The 16,456-nt window shown below is 33.9% G+C and overlaps 1 protein-coding gene across 1 annotated transcript in view; it reads right to left on the reverse strand.

Annotated features, from left to right (window-relative positions):
* Positions 1–6,931: 6,931 nt before the first annotated feature.
* The window catches only part of LOC145327683 (uncharacterized), a 47,935-nt gene continuing 38,410 nt past the window's right edge, over positions 6,932–16,456 (reverse strand). The window contains exons 9-13 of the mRNA XM_080171240.1: positions 14,641–14,683; positions 12,004–12,073; positions 9,129–9,199; positions 8,363–8,450; positions 6,932–7,147 (exon numbers count right to left, since the gene is read on the reverse strand). Coding sequence (XP_080027366.1) covers positions 6,956–7,147; positions 8,363–8,450; positions 9,129–9,199; positions 12,004–12,073; positions 14,641–14,683 — 464 coding nt within the window. The 3' untranslated portion in view covers positions 6,932–6,955. The remainder of the gene's footprint in view (positions 7,148–8,362; positions 8,451–9,128; positions 9,200–12,003; positions 12,074–14,640; positions 14,684–16,456) is intronic.

The following is a 16,456-nucleotide window of genomic DNA, read 5'->3' on the forward strand; positions in this document are numbered from 1 at the left end:
TCGCATCGTATTATAAACGGCTTTCCGCGGATATAGAATGTACAATTATAAGATTAAAACCAGTTTTTTAGCCCCTAGATGCCGTAGGCACGGGCTAAAAAAACTGGTTTTAATCTTATGATTGTACATTTCTATATTCGTAGAAAGCTGGATATAATACGATGCTAGACATCGTTTTTTCGTATGGATGAGAACCGGTTCCTATCCACCGGATTCGAATGAATACGAGAAACACTATTATAAAACTTTTGGGACTAGTGTAATAAACAGCCCATTGTCCACTCTCTAAAAAATATACAGTTACATTGGCATTTGTAATAGAATGATTTAGAAAACGTTTGATATCCGCAGGATTAAAACCAGTACTAAGCCAAACTGATAAATCATGTATAGCATCGTATTACAGAAAATTTTCCACGCATGTCAAAATAAAAAAAAAGAACCCATAAAAGTCTTCTTAGCTAAGGCCTTCGGTCCCTCGAGGCAAACACAATTGGGTTTAATCAAATGGTTTCATCAAAATTTGAAATCGATGGGACAATACTAAAGTTCCTAAATTAACGAAAAACGATATCCGTTACGGACGGACGGACCGACCCTAATTATAGAAAAGCTTCGCTTTAAATAACAATTGAAATTTCCAGTATGGTTTCTAACCCAAATCATATCCGCTGGATTAGAACCGATTGTCATCCATACTGAAAAATCATGCACATATCGTATTACAGACACCTCGGGGACAAACTGATTTAATCTTATATTTTTTATTTCAACATCCGCGGAAAGCTGTCAATAATTCGCTGCGAAAAATAATTATTAGTACCAAAAATCGTTTTCAATTAAAATTGTGCTAACGTGTGTTGTGTATCTATTTAAATAAATATGAATATGATAAGTAAATAATAATGCAAAAATGTTGGGTACCGGAAACAACCCATTTCCTATTCCATATTTATTCTATGTGTATCTGTCTTTCAAGCTTTTTTCAATGCGTAGACAATGGATTTATTATATTACTTGGATCTTACACCAGATTATCATGTATTTTACTCTAATAAAGTAAATCTTGTAGCTAGCTAAAATAACAATCCAACCCCTTTACTTACTGAATGAACGAATTGGCCAAATAATGATGTCCATGTAAGACAATTTTTCCCTTGTCATAACATCCATGTAAATTCTATATTCATTGCATATTCCAATTTTAGCAAACAACTTTGAACAAGTATGACAACATCCATCAATTGCAAATGATTGATAACTCCGGTAACTATTATGAAGCTTCCTAGAGTAAAACACTAGAGGGAGAAAGGGTTAAATAACTGTAACTCCCCATCACACTGTCTCAATTGGGTCATTGGAAATCAACCAATAGTGTGGTAAGTATTAACACAGCCAAGTAGCAGGAAATAATTTGGTAACAGACGAATAAGGTTATTGAAAAAGGGAGGGAGGTAGTTATCTGTATATACATTTATACTATAGATCTGCTGTATACCTAATTGTCACAACAAACACCGTGCAAGACTTTAAATCGATTGTACGATAATTTAAAGTTGCAATGTAATGATATAAACTCCCAATGGCTATTTTTAGGGGGATGTGTAACGTTCCAGTTTAGAGCTTTATTACAGACTAGTGGCTTTTCCCTAAGAGGTTTGATCAAACAAATTTTTCGTATTTTAGGTTGTTTTTTTTGGGGGGGCGGGGGGGTATTTTCATTTTTGGAGGGGTTGGGGGTGTCCCAACCCCCAAGTTATAAACCTTTCCGGGACCTATGAGAAGCTACCCTGTACAGGAGAACCCGATCGGTTCAGCGGTTAGCGAGATCCTTCAGTACAGACAAAAAATGCTTACTACTTTATATAAAACTAGCGGCTTCGCCCCTAGCCTCTAGGGGCTTTGCCCCAAGAGGTTTGATCAACTTAATTTTTCGTATTTTAGATTTAAAAAGAAAAAGTAAAAAAAAATTTTTTTTTTTTTTGGGGGGGGGGTATTTTCATTTTTTTGGGGGGGTTCCACCCCCCAAGAAAATAGCTTAAAACCATCACAGGACCAGTAGGTATATTCCCTGAAGAGTAGAGCCCAATCGGTTCAGTGGTTACTGAGATCTTAAGCTTCAGACGGACAGACAGACGGACAGACATCGTTCTACTTTGTATTATAGATAAAAGGATTACAGATGTAGAGCGGCACCCCAACCTGGATACACCCCTCTTATACGCGCTTATAAATTTAAGTGAATTAGCATACATAGACCGGGATAAGACAATGGCTGATAAATCGATGTATGTCCCCAATGATGATAAACAAAAGTAGATTATAATCAGTGGTTGAAACATATGGACACTCAACTAAATAAACCAACCAATTAAATTCCATAAAAGTCCCCCCTAAAGTTGTTGAGACAACGAATGAAGATTAAATTTGGGGACTAGTGTAATAAAGAACCTAATGTCCCCTCCCTCCCTGGCATGTACAGGAAGGAAGCAATAAATATTGGCAAATCTAATGAAGCAATCTATTTAATTATTGTTATTGTTTAAATTCAAACTCCACGGCCAAATAGCTAGACCAAACTTGGGCAATATAATGGTAATTAAAGATTCATATTTGCATATTTCAGTAATTAACTTGGATAGTAATCATTGATTTAGCAAAGGGGGGGGGGGGAGGGAAAAAACTCCATACATTAATGTATCTTTGAGTTATTAAAGTAAAACAATAGAGGGGCATGGAATTAAATAACTGTATGTCCCCACCCTATGCTGACTTTCAGTTGGGTCTTTGAATATCAGCCAATAGCGTCGTAAATATCAATAAAGCAAGTCTCTACAAAAGAGAAGAAAGCAATATTATAGCAGACGAGAAAGGTCCGCAACTCTGGTGTCAGGAATGTGATTCTGACAAACAAATCTAAGTGAAAATTTTCCCTCTTATCCACTTCCCTTTCAGTTACACCAAAAGAACAAGTTAAACTCCAACAAAATATTTAATTTGATATGGAATTAGTTAGCTGAATAGCAGGAACTGGGTGTCATGGATATACATCTATACTGAATACTAGGGATTGTGTAGTGGGGCTCACTTGAGACACTTATAAAATATAGCAGAATGACATTACGATATTCTAAACGAGTGGACAGATTTTTATGAAATTAGTAGCATTTTAAAGCATTTAATTTTCTCTATTGATTTTACTTTTATTTGCATTTTTAAGCCCACAAACGACGGATCTCGTAATTGATTATAAAACTTAGTACTTTTAGTATTCTGTAAAATTGTATGATTTTATCATGTGATCTCTGGAAAATTTCCAAGAAATCAAAATACATATTTCTGCGCAGCATAAATATGTATATTTGACCTTTTAAGTCTACGCGTGTAGGTTTTAAGAGATATCTAATTTTGTACTCTTTATTAGAAAGGCACCCAGATATCCAGGGACGGCATCCTCAATGCATCACGGAGATTTCCCCGGCACAACTGAACGTGACTATTCGGGAAACTCAACATACACTCCGGCCTGCTTAAATGTCATGTGCAGACCTACGTGTATCCCTAGCCATCCCTGTATGATCAGAAAACGCCCACCAATACTCTGTAATTTTCCTATATGTATTATGTATTCATTAATTTGTGTAAACTATGATTGTCTATTAAAAATATATCAGTTCCGCAGAATCAGTCTTTATTGGAGGATCTAATTCCTAATTTTTGCGCAGCTACTACTAGCTGCTATTAACTATCCAGAAACCTATAAGTCCCCTGTGGGCACTCGTGAATAGTTGTGTTATTTGCGTATCGGAGACGTTCAACAAAGGGATCGAGTCGCTTCGCTCTTGTATTCTCTCAGCCGCAACGTTACCAAGTCAACGAGTAGCTCCGTCACCACCGCTCGAGGCGGGCTATTTTGCTTTTAAAAAATCCAACAAGAACGTCAGATCCGTTACAGATGGCAATCCGTCAAATATTTGGACCGGATTCTGACAAGAATCTGTCCAAAAAAATGGCGGATTCCGGATTCTTATTTTTGGCGGATTCCTGATTCGAAATACGTATTCTAGCAATATTTTAATAGGCTTTTTTTTTAAATTAAAAAAATAAGTGCATCATATGTCCTAAAAATTGATGTTCTCTATAATTCACTTCCAATAATCGAACCAGATTTTAAAAGATATTTTATATAATGATGATAATGACAAGTATTAAAAACTCAAGACGCTGATTTTAGCCTACCAATTAAGAATCCAAATCCGCTATTAATAAACAAATTCCTGATTCGGATTCCCAAATTGGGCGGATTCCGGATTGCCAACCCCTCTGAATACATTTATTGTTGAGTTTAACCCCATTAATGAATGATGCTGAAACAAAAATTATTTTCACCTTTTTAAAAACGAAGCTTTTCTAACCCTAATAAAAAAAGGTTTGTCCGTCCGGAACTATTGAATTTTAAAATTGTCCTATCAATATGTCATTAGAGTAAAACACTAGAGGGAGAAAGGGTCAAATAACTGTATCTCCCCATTGCAGCCCTCTTGTGCAACCTTTATATTTGGTCATTGAAAATCAACTAATGGTGTCGCTTATATTACACAGTCAAGTAGCAGAAAATATATTAGAAGCAGACGAAAGAGGTCTTTGAAAAATGAAGGGAGGTAGTTGTCTGTATATACATCTATACTATAGATCTGTTATTTGTTCATCCACTAGGAGGGGAGGAGATGTGGTAAAGGGGGTGGCTGAGGGGTCTCTTTATTTTAGCCAGCCTTATATATTAATTTTTTAGAATACATGAAAATCTGTTGCAACATCCAAGTAACAATACAATGATTAGCGGATACACGGACATTAACACTTGTATAGTGTCAGAAATGCATCAGTACAAACAAAATTGTAAGTAAATTTTGTTGCAAAACTGCATAAGTAGATGATACTGTTTAAGGGCATAATTACATTTTTGCGACTTGATTATAGAGTTGCTTATAATATTGTACTTTGTTGTCCCAGGAATCAGTATAACAAAAAGAAGAACAATCGAATAATTAGATCACATAAAAATTTGTTGTTAAAAAAGTAAAAAATCAACATGTTTAAAATGGACGTACGGACATTCTGGTAATGATTATAGAGTTGCTACGGTTTCTAAATCGTACCTAACTACTACAGGAATCATCATGCAAAATTTGAAATCGATAGGACAATTCTAACATGCCTAAATTAACGAATAAAAGCTATCTATCTCGGACGGACGTACGGACGGACTGACCCTAATTATAGAAAAGCTTCGCTTTTAAAAAATATATCAAACGCAATGCTTTAGTCAAGCTGGCATTAAATAATTCACGAAAATCTTGAAATCTCCAAAAAGAAGAAATGTATAAAAAATATTTATTAAAAGATTCCGAGCTAAATGGTAACATATATATTTTTCTTTACATAATCACATAATATTAATAACTATAGGTAACAAATTGTATAGAGTGTTTTTCATACAAGCATCTTCCCAATAAAGGAGTGAAATCAACCCCGTAACCTTCAAAATTAGTTTTGAGGGAGAGGACATTGGGACTGTAAATTACAACATTTACTGATACCCAAGGGCGACCAAGCTTTTTCATTTGGGGGGGGGGTGGGATGGGGTAAAAATTCAAAATTTTAGGGTTGCCTACGGCCCCCCCCCAAAATCCATTTTGGTGGGGGGGGGGGGGGGGGTAATCTTTATATCATATAGGCAAGCTATTTAATTTTGGGGAGGGTTAAAAATACATTTAGGGGGGGGGGGGGGTAATCACCCCTTTACCCCCCCCCCCCTCATTAGACGTCCTTGCTGATATCCAATGTTTTATAACTGCGATTTTGTATTCGTTGACTGAAAAACTGTTAATGATTTTTGATTGGTTGGTACAAGTGTTTAAACTTTTCAACCAATAATTTTAGTATGTAAACCCTTACTATGATAATCGCAGGGTAGGAGGGGCAGTTTTAATGCTACAGGATTTTTCACTGCTTTACTTGGAAGGATACTTTATAATAATTACATAATAATATAAATACTAATTACTATTATTTACATACATAATTAGTCATATAGTTGCCAGAAAAAAAAATAGGAAATTTTTTTTTAACATATTATTATTTTAAAAAGACATAAAAATTATATTTATCTTTAATTTTAATTAAAAAAAAATACATGATTCTTGATTTTAAAAATATTAAACAGAAAAAAATACTGGCAAAAAAGTTAGTAGGTAGTAAGTTTTTAAATCAGTAAACCCACCCCTCCCCTCCCTCTAAACTTTACAGTTAGGTTGCATCCAGGAGAACCCTGCAGGGAAAGAAAGTCCCCGTAGTGGGTCTCCAAAAAGAATAGGTGGGGGGGGGGGGGGGGTTATTATGGGTCCATTGACCAAAAAAGTACATGTACCAAAAAAAAACTAAATAATGAATTTTATACATAATGTAGAAAAAAAATGAATACAGGATGGTTAAAAAAATTGTTAATACTGAAAAAAAGTATTTAAACATACTGTTTTTAAACTCTTATTTACATAATGAAAGAGACTGAGAAACAATGAAAAAACATCCAAATTGTGTATTTTTTCTTTAAAAAACTGTCCCTATAAAAAAAAACTTAATGTAGATGTAATTTGGCTTTGAAATCAGCTTAATAAACACAAAAACAAAAGCAAAAAAATGGCTGAGACATTGCGCTTTTTAGCTGGTGTTAATAACGCAACAAGGACGAGTATTCTTATAAGCAGAACATGGCAGCAAATGAAAATCAGAAAGAACACAGAAAATTATTGCCTTTGAATTCATTTTTCTCTAGTCATCATTGATCTGATGTTAGAGGTAAAAAAGCTTTTCAACGAATGAAAAATCCCCTTATTCTACTCTTTTTTTTTTATAAGAATAATTGTCTTACTTAAAACAAAAAAAGAAACAGAATTCAGAATACGCTAAGTGCAAAGCTAGTGGTCGCAAGAACAACACACTGAAGTCCGAGAAATGTGAGGAGGTTTGGACCGGTGGTGGCGGAGGCTAGGCCGGAGAACATGGCGGGCAAATATCCGCGGATAGAGGGGTGGCTGGGGTGCAGGCTCACCTTCACCTCCTCTATGCTTGTCTTCCAATATACTTCCTATAAAAAAACAAGGATGACAACATCCATAAAAGCGAAGCTTTGAAACGATAGGCAGCGGACATTAACACTTGTATAGTGTCAGAACTGAATAATCAGAATATAAATGAATAAGAGACAAAGCAAAATTGTGAGTAAATTTGTTGAAAAACTTCTTGATACAGAATAATGTTTATGGACTTTATTATAGAGTTGCTTTGCTTATAACATTATACTTTGTTGTCCCAGGAATCAATATACCAAAAATCAGATTAATCGGATGATTAGATAACATAAAAATTTGTTGTGAAAAAGTAAAAGATCAACATGTTTAAAGTAGACGTACAGACATTCTTGTAATGGTTATAGAGTTGCTACACTCTCTAAATCGTACCTAACTACTACAGGAATCACCATGCAAAGTTTGAAATCGATAGGACAATTCTAACATGCCTAAATTTAAAAAAAAGCTATCTGTCTCGGTCGGACAGACCGACCTTAATTATAGAAAAGCTTCGCTTTTAAAAATAATGATTTGGTGACATAAGGGGACAGGATTTAACCTATTTTTACGTAATTAAACTATCTAAATCATTAGGAACCACTCTAAATATAGATTTTAAAAACAAATCAAAATAAACTTGAATGACATAAAATGTTTGTTGGGATTAGAACTTTTTAAGTAGCTTCAATACAGAGGAGAACCAAATGAGTCCAGATACTGAGCTACAGACTTACATCCAAGGGAGGGAAAAGACATTAGGCTGTGTATTAGTCCCCAAATTTTGGCGTTATCCTCTTTTGAAAATTTAAGTACCACCCGAGCGCTGCGGCTAGGCAGGCAAGGGGGCCGAGCGCTGCGGCTAGGCAGGGTAGGGAGCCGAGCGCTGCGGCCAGAGTTCATAGTTCGCTGTAGGGGGGGGGGGGGGGTACTAAAATTTTCAAAATTAAAAAAAAATTTCCAAGAGCATAATACCAAAATTTTTATAATAACCTTTTCTTATTCGTTGGCTTAACAACTTTGGAGACTTCTATCGAATCTAAATTGGTTGGTTCAATAAGTTAAGTGTACAAACGTTTCAACCACTGTAATATTGTAAGTTACATAAGGGGTAATTTTGTGTATCAACAATGGGGATGTACATCAATATAATGGACATCGTCTTATCCCTTTAGATCCCCACATACATCCTATTATTTTTATACAAGGATAGATCAACTGCAACAATTTCTCACCTTATGACCATCCTTAATTTTGACGGAGCACTTAAGAATCATGTCATCCTGTTCATAACCGTGCAGGTGATGTTCAGACACGTTGAACCTGGAACAATGGATGTAGAACAGGGTTGGACCGGATATCCGGTCATTTTCAATATCCGGCCGGTTACCGGATATTGAAACTATCCGGAAACCGGATGATTTATAATGCCGGATATCCGTTTATCCAGTAATTTACAGGATATCCTGTATCCGGCCAAAAAAAAGTTTCCGGTCCATCCCTAATATAGAATATACGTGGACAGTTCGTTCATCCATTTGTAGTGGAGGGGATGGGGAAAAGGGGAGGGTTACATGGGAGGGATCGGTATTTTAGTTGCCAGCTACAAATTTCACTTTATCAGAGTACACAATAATCTGATGTAAGATCCAAGTAATACTAAATATATTATTCTGTAAAACCTACCATGTATATGAAGTAGTAATAAAAAATATGTATTGCTTTGAAAAAATGACGCTTCTCCAAGAGAAGGTTTTTAACTATTTTAGGGGAGGGTATCACCGTCAAACCAAGAAAAATCTTCCCTAGAAAAAATTGTCTCCTCCCACCAAAAAGAAATTAGGTAGTTTATTTTTAAAAAACTAAAATTAAAAATAGAGGGTCGAATCCCCACCTCCTTTTACTCAACTGCCCCTAGAGGCTTCTATGGGGAGGGGGGGGGGGCATAGCCACTAGTCATATTTTATGTTAAAATACTAAAATAAATCTCAAGAAATTGACCTTAATGTCGAATGGAATGTAGTTCTATTGGTTACCATATCAGGACTCACAGCTGCATCATTTATCCACCACTAATAATATAAACAAAACATTATGATAAAATAAAACAAGTACAAATAAATCGTTTAATGGGACTAGAAATAGGAATAAATAGGAATACACACAAAAAATCAGAATCACGGTTAAATTTCACATAAAGACACTAAACAGATGGAGGGACAATTGGAAGCAGTTTTGTCAAAGCAGCTGGATTTGGAACTGGTTCTCAGCCATATTGAAAAATTATCATAGACAATTTTTCACGAATATTAAAATAAAAATCATAAGATTAATCTGCGGATAGCTGTGTTTACTATGATGCGATTAATAACTATTACAGCATCATTTAAATGACAATATATAAAATTCTTTGATGAAAACAAAATTATTACTATTCATAGAAATCTGAAATTGATAGGTTTTTGCCCCGAACAATTTTTCAATCTTTTCTTCATATTAATGATAAAATTATTCCAAACTTCTATATTAACCCAATATGAGCTTAGAATAACATATTAGAACTCAATTCTATTTCACTATAATTCATCTATCTTTTTATAAAGAAAAATATTACAGGGCTTGGCAGCCGCGCGTCAGCCGCGACTATGTCTCAAAAGGGACTGTGCACGAACAAGGGCAAGTGATTGTAAGCCCTTTTTCAGAAAATGTAAAGGCATTTAAACTTAATTTAGTGAACCGCATATTTTTTCCTGGTCAATTGGTTAAACTACATTTATATAGCATATATTTGAAAGAATTTCAATTTTCTACCACGTAGTTTTTAAAATATCAAGACTTGAAAATCGTCTTTTTAAATTGCATATATCACAAAAAGACGATTTTCAAGTCTTGATATTTTCAAAACTGCGCGGTAGTAAATTGAAATTCTTTCAAATATATGCCATATAAATATAGTTTAACCCATTAATTAGCAAAAAATCACTAGGTAAATAAAGTTCAAATGCATTTCGTGAAACCACCCTTTTAGAAAGGGTGAAAGTTACTTGTAATATTGTAAACAGTTTAATTAATGTACAGCATTTGATGATTTTTTGCATATTATTTTATTTTGTTATTTGAACCCAACAAAACATTTGATAAAATTGCGCCAAAAATAGGTAACATTTCAAAGTTTCTATCATATAAACCCATGGTGAAACTTAATTTTTTTAGTCGATATAATTATAGTCCTAACTTCAGAGAATCTGGCTACAACAACAACATAACTATAAAGAGAGATTGCCATATTTGGGTCAGGTTTAGACTTCTGGGTGACTATAAAATGGCAAAAGGTTGACACAACACTATTAGAGATTAAGGACTAACCTCAGACAACTAACAAATTTCTAACTCTCAAATCTTTTTATCTATCCATCTATAAATGATACCTTGTGGATGGAGGTTTCCTAACTTCAAACAAACAATGATATATCTATCTATAAATAATACCTGTATTGTAGATTTAGGTTTACTGACTTCAGACAAACAATCATGTATCTATCTATCTATAAATAATACCTCTATTGTAGATTGAAGTTTACTGACTTCAGACAAACAATGATATATCTATCTATCTAAAAATAATACCTCTATTGTAGATTGAGGTTTACTGACTTCAGACAAACAATCATGTATCTATCTATCTATAAATGATACCTCTATTGTGGATTGAGGTTCACTGATTTCAGACAAATAATCATGTATCTATCTATCTATAAATAATACCTCTATTGTAGATTGAGGTTTACTGACTTCAGACAAATAATCATGTATCTATCTATCTATAAATAATACCTCTATTGTAGATTGAGGTTTACTGCCTCAGACAAACAATGATGTATCTATCTATCTATAATTAATACCTCTATTGTAGATTGAGGTTTACTGACTTTAGAAAAACAATCATGTATCTATCTATCTATAAATAATACCTCTATTGTAGATTGAGGTTTACTGACTTCAGACAAATAATCATGTATCTATCTATCTATATATAATACCTCTATTGTATATTGAGGTAAACTAACTTCAGACAAACAATGATATATCTATCTATCTATAAATGATACCTTTATTGTAGATTGGGGTTTACTGACTTATGAAAAACAATGATATATCTATCTATCTATATATGATACCTCTATTGTAGATTGAGGTTTACTGACATCAGACATCAATAATGTATCTATCTATCTATATATGATACCTCTATTGTAGATTGAGGTTTACTGACATCAGACATCAATGATGTATCTATCTATCTATATATGATACCTCTATTGTAGATTGAGATTTACTGATATCAGACATCAATAATGTATCTATCTATGTATAAATGATACCTCTATTGTAGATTGAGGTTTACTGACTTCAGACAAACAATGATATATCTATATATCTATAAATGATACCTCTATTGTAGATTGAGGCTTACTGAATTCAGACAAACAATCACATATCTATCTATCTATAAATAATACCTCTATTGTAGATTGAGGTTTACTGACTTCAGACAAACAATGATATATCTATCTATCTATAAATAATACCTCTATTGTAGAATGAGGTTTACTGAATTCAGACAAACAATGATATATCTATCTATCTATAAATAATACCTCTATTTATGTTGATTAAGGTTTACTGACTTCAGACAAACAATGATATATCTATCTATCTATCTATCTATAAATAATACCTCTATTGTAGATTGAGGTTTTCTGAATTCAGACAAACAATGATATATCTACCAATCTATAAATAATACCTCTATTGTAGATTGAGGTTTACTGACTTCAGACAAACAATGATATATCTATCTATCTATAAATAATACCTCTATTGTAGATTGAGGTTTACTGACTTCAGACAAACATTCAGCCTTAACTTCTTCTCCAATAATGTATCTAAAATTAAAACAAGGATGACAACATCCATAAAATTTAAGCTTACTGGTAATCAATGGTATTTATTTCCTTCTGATTGCCCTGAGGCCTACGGATTGAGGCTATCCAGTGCCGAGCCCTGCTAATTATCTGACCTAGCTGTTTAAGAGTACTTCACTTGTATTTAAAGCGAAGCTTTTCTATAATTAGGGTCAGTCCGTCCGTGGACCGTAACGGATAGCTTTTTTCGTTAATTTAGGCATGTTAGAATTGTCCTATCGATTTCAAACTTTGTATGGTGATTCCTGTAGTAGTTAGGTACCATTTAGAAAGCGTAGCAACTATATTTTTTACTATTTTGATAACAACTTCTATTTGATCTAATTATCCGATTGATCTGATTTTTGGTATACTGATTCCTGAGACATTACAATATTACAATATTATAAGCAAAGCAACCCTATATTCAAGTCCTAAAATGTAAGTATGTTATTGTCCATAAACATTATTCTGTATCAAGCAGTTTTTCAACAAATTTACTTACAATTTTAATTCGACTAGGTATTATACATTTTTATTCTGATTATTCAGTTCTGACACTATACAAGTGTTAATGTCCGTTTGTCCTACCGTTTCTGTGCTTCGCTTTTATGGATGTTGTCATCCTTGTTTTTATGTGTAATCTGTTATTATCTTATTATTGCTGCGCTACTCATTCTTGTTAGTATCAATATACTAAAGCAATTTTAATGGATAAACATTTGATTTTAATTCTTTAAAAATTTAAAATGTCGCAGAAAGTGCCAAAACCAAATGATTTGAAAATGTTGAAAACTTTAATGGCCTTTTCTGGTGGAACAATCATATTTCCATCTACCTCTCATCCGCAGACAGGGACCAATGTAACCAAAAATTAAGGAAGTACCCAAAGTTTTTATCTCTATAAACTTTGGGTACTTTGTGGTTTTTGATTGGTTGGTTCCAAACTAGTAGTGTCCAAAATAAAAATTTTTCTCGTATTCATTCGAATCCGGTGGGTAGGAACCGGTTCTCATCCATTCTATATCCGCGGAAAGCCGTTTATAGTACGATGCGAGAAATAACTATTAATGTATTCAAGAGTTGTTTGTTTATTATTATTGGGGCTTTAAATCAGTTTATCGGCCAGTGTGGTCCAGACTCGAACCCGACAACTCCCCAACAGCAAGCGGTCACGTATTCTATTATTCTAATGCCTCGGGTTTCTGAGAGTTTATGTCTTGATTACTGTTTTGAAGATAGGTATTAGCTTTAGAAATAAAGGGAATGTGACTTTTTCTAAAGTTTGAAATTAAATGGGAAGAAATTTAAAAGGAAAATTAAAAAATTGGTTTTGGTTAATATTGAAATTTCTTTAACTATAGATGGGTATAGTCCCTTTCGTGGCAACGCCCCTTAAGAAGCGATTCTTCGTGTTTTCACAATAGCCTTTCTCCTATTTTTAGCCCCTATTTCTCCTATTTAGGCTCTAACCATGCGGTGCTAAATACCAAACACTGCGGGACAACCACCTAACCCGATATAACCTAACCTGACCTAAAATAACCTATTAAAAGCCATTTAAAAAATACGACGAATCGCCCCTTAAAGCGAGTTACCACTATAGATTTGGCTCAACCATTAAAGCTTGTTTTTTTTATCTTTGTTGTTTCTAATCTCTGTGATTATGAAATCGTTCAGAATGAAAAGTTACATCTAAATGGAGATATCTTCAAATATAATTGTGCAGTTAGGACGTCATCATTCATCTCAGTTTTATATTAAACATTATTTTAGACACCTTTCCGCGGATAACAAAATAAAATAAGATTAATTCCAGTTTTTCTAATTTTCTTAATCTAAGACGTGACTATAAGAAGAATTAACACTTTTGCTTAACCATTAACAGTCGGGCCCCTTGCCGCACCTTAATCGGTCCGGGGGGGGGGGGGGTCAACGCCCCCTTATCCTGTGCCCTTTTCAAAAACTCTCAGTTATGTGTCATACCCATACTTAAAAAGTCACGCAGATTGGGCTCTTTTTCTTTCACACACAGAAAATTAGATAAAAAAACGGAGGGGGGGGGGGCGTTCAACGCCCCCTCCCCCCCCCCCCCGACCGTTAAGGGTTAAACCAATTTCAAACAAGGATGACAACATCAAAAAAAGCGATGCTCTGAAACGGTAGGACAAACGAACATTAACACTTGTAGAGTGTCATAACTGTATAAGCAGAATATAATTCAATATCAGTCTAACCAAAATTGTAAGAAAATTGTAAGAATCAGTATTCCCATAATCAGATAAATAAGATGTTTATATCTTATGAAAAATTGCAGTCAAAAAGGTTAAAAAAACCACATGTTTTAACTATACGTACGGACATAATGGTAACGATTATAGAACTGCTATGCTTTCTAAATATTACCAACTACAGGTACTACACCATGCAAACTTTGAAATCGATAGAACAATTTTAACATGCCTAAATTAGCTATAAGAGCTATTCGTTACTGACAGACCGACACAAATTATAGAAAAGCTTCTCCATGTAAAAATGTACAAGTTTACCTGGGTCTCACGCCAGTTATGATTGGAGGATTTCTTGGAAGTTCTAAATAAATAGATAATCATTAGTATATAGTATAAACAAGATTAAACATATTCAAAAGTCGAAATTTGATAATTTGTAGTATTTTATTAATAATAATCTTATTCTGAGTTATAAGAATTTATACTTAAAAGAAAGGCTGGCATTTAATATTATCATTAGCAAAAGGGGACAATGTAAAGAATAAATGTACAAGTTTAGATGTATAACTAATTTTTATAAGTACAATATAATTTCAAGGCAACGTTTCTTTAAATGCTCTTTCAATATTGTCACAAAGGATATATTGACAGGGAAAATTTGTCGTTAATTTAGGTTGCTACAATGGTCCTCATTTATTGGTCAGCACGTGTATTCAGTAGGGGGGGGGGGGGGGGGTCGGGAAAGGTTAAACGGGGTGGATGGCGGGTATCATTATTTTAGCCTAGAATCACTTTAATAGAGAACATGAAAATCTTGTGTAACATCTAAGTAATAATATATCGTTTGTTGTGACGTACCGACTACCTATACTCTAGAGTAGCAGTGCTACCAACTTTATTTGAATAATATTAATGGTTAATCAGTTGACTATTCAATATTATGTCTAGTTATTCATAAGGGTTGTGTCAAATTCAAATTAATTCATAAGTAACAGTATGTCTGTTTGTTTGTAGCGAAGAATATTGCTGGTCCAGAGAGGGTTTTTTTTAGGAGGGTGCCCTCAACATCTCAACTCAATAGAAATCGCCCCCCAAAAAATAATAAATCGCCCCTCCAAAAAAAATGTATTTACATTTTCTATTTTAAAGTTGAAACTGGAAGGTCGACTTCAACATAGCCATTTCCTCAAGTGCCCCTAGAGGCGAATACGCCAGTTTATAATAAAGAGACAAAATGACTGTCTGTTTGTCTGTAGGATCAAAGATCCTGATATGGTTCTCCTTTACAATAAAGCTTTATCCATGTTCTTTAATTTTAACTTAAATCATTATTGTTTTTTTTTATGTTCTCAGCAAATTAGAGTAAAACACTAGAGGGAGAAAGGGCCATTGAAAATCAACCAATGGTATCGCTTATATTACACAGCCAAGTAGCAGAAAATTACTTAGAAGCAGACGAAAGAGGTCTTTGAAAAATGAAGGGAGGTAGTTGTCTATATATACAACATCTACATATACTATAGATCTGTTCTCAGCAATATAGTCAGTAAGATAATCATAGATTTTGATTTTTCATTTTGATCCAACCCTTTAAACAATAATCGTCTTTGGCACAGTTGAGCCTAAACAATTGGGGTGATTACCAAAACTATCCTTAACTCATAATTGTGATGGCTTCATAGTCAATTTGATAGCGAAGCTACTCCGGAATTACAAATGTTATTGTTCATCTGTATGAATCATAATTTTCTCGGCTGCAAGTTAGTGTAGACGACGATTTTTTGTGAAGATTCCTCAGACAATAAAAAAACTTTTGCCCCTCTAAATTTTTAGTTTGCCTCACTGATTTTAGTGGGGCAAACTGATTTTAGAAGGGTAAAAGTTTTTTAAGAATCCACCTCTGGTCAATAACTCGCTTGATATGCCAGCAATAGAATAAACTGTTTTTTACACGGCTGATATTAGAGATATGAAGCTAAATTATCCTTTAAGCTTTCCCGACAAATAAGTATCTGCTCTATACCTCCTTTAGTTGGCATTACTTGTCTGACATAATTAATTTGAGCAATTTTATTTATTTGTACCGAAACTATATTATTTTGAGCTTTGCTAGTTACTATGTTACTACTGTAAT

Source organism: Acartia tonsa, chromosome 9 (assembly GCF_053477335.1).
Source record: "Acartia tonsa isolate MP-2025a chromosome 9, ASM5347733v1, whole genome shotgun sequence".
NCBI classification, from domain to species: Eukaryota; Metazoa; Arthropoda; class Copepoda; order Calanoida; family Acartiidae; genus Acartia; species Acartia tonsa.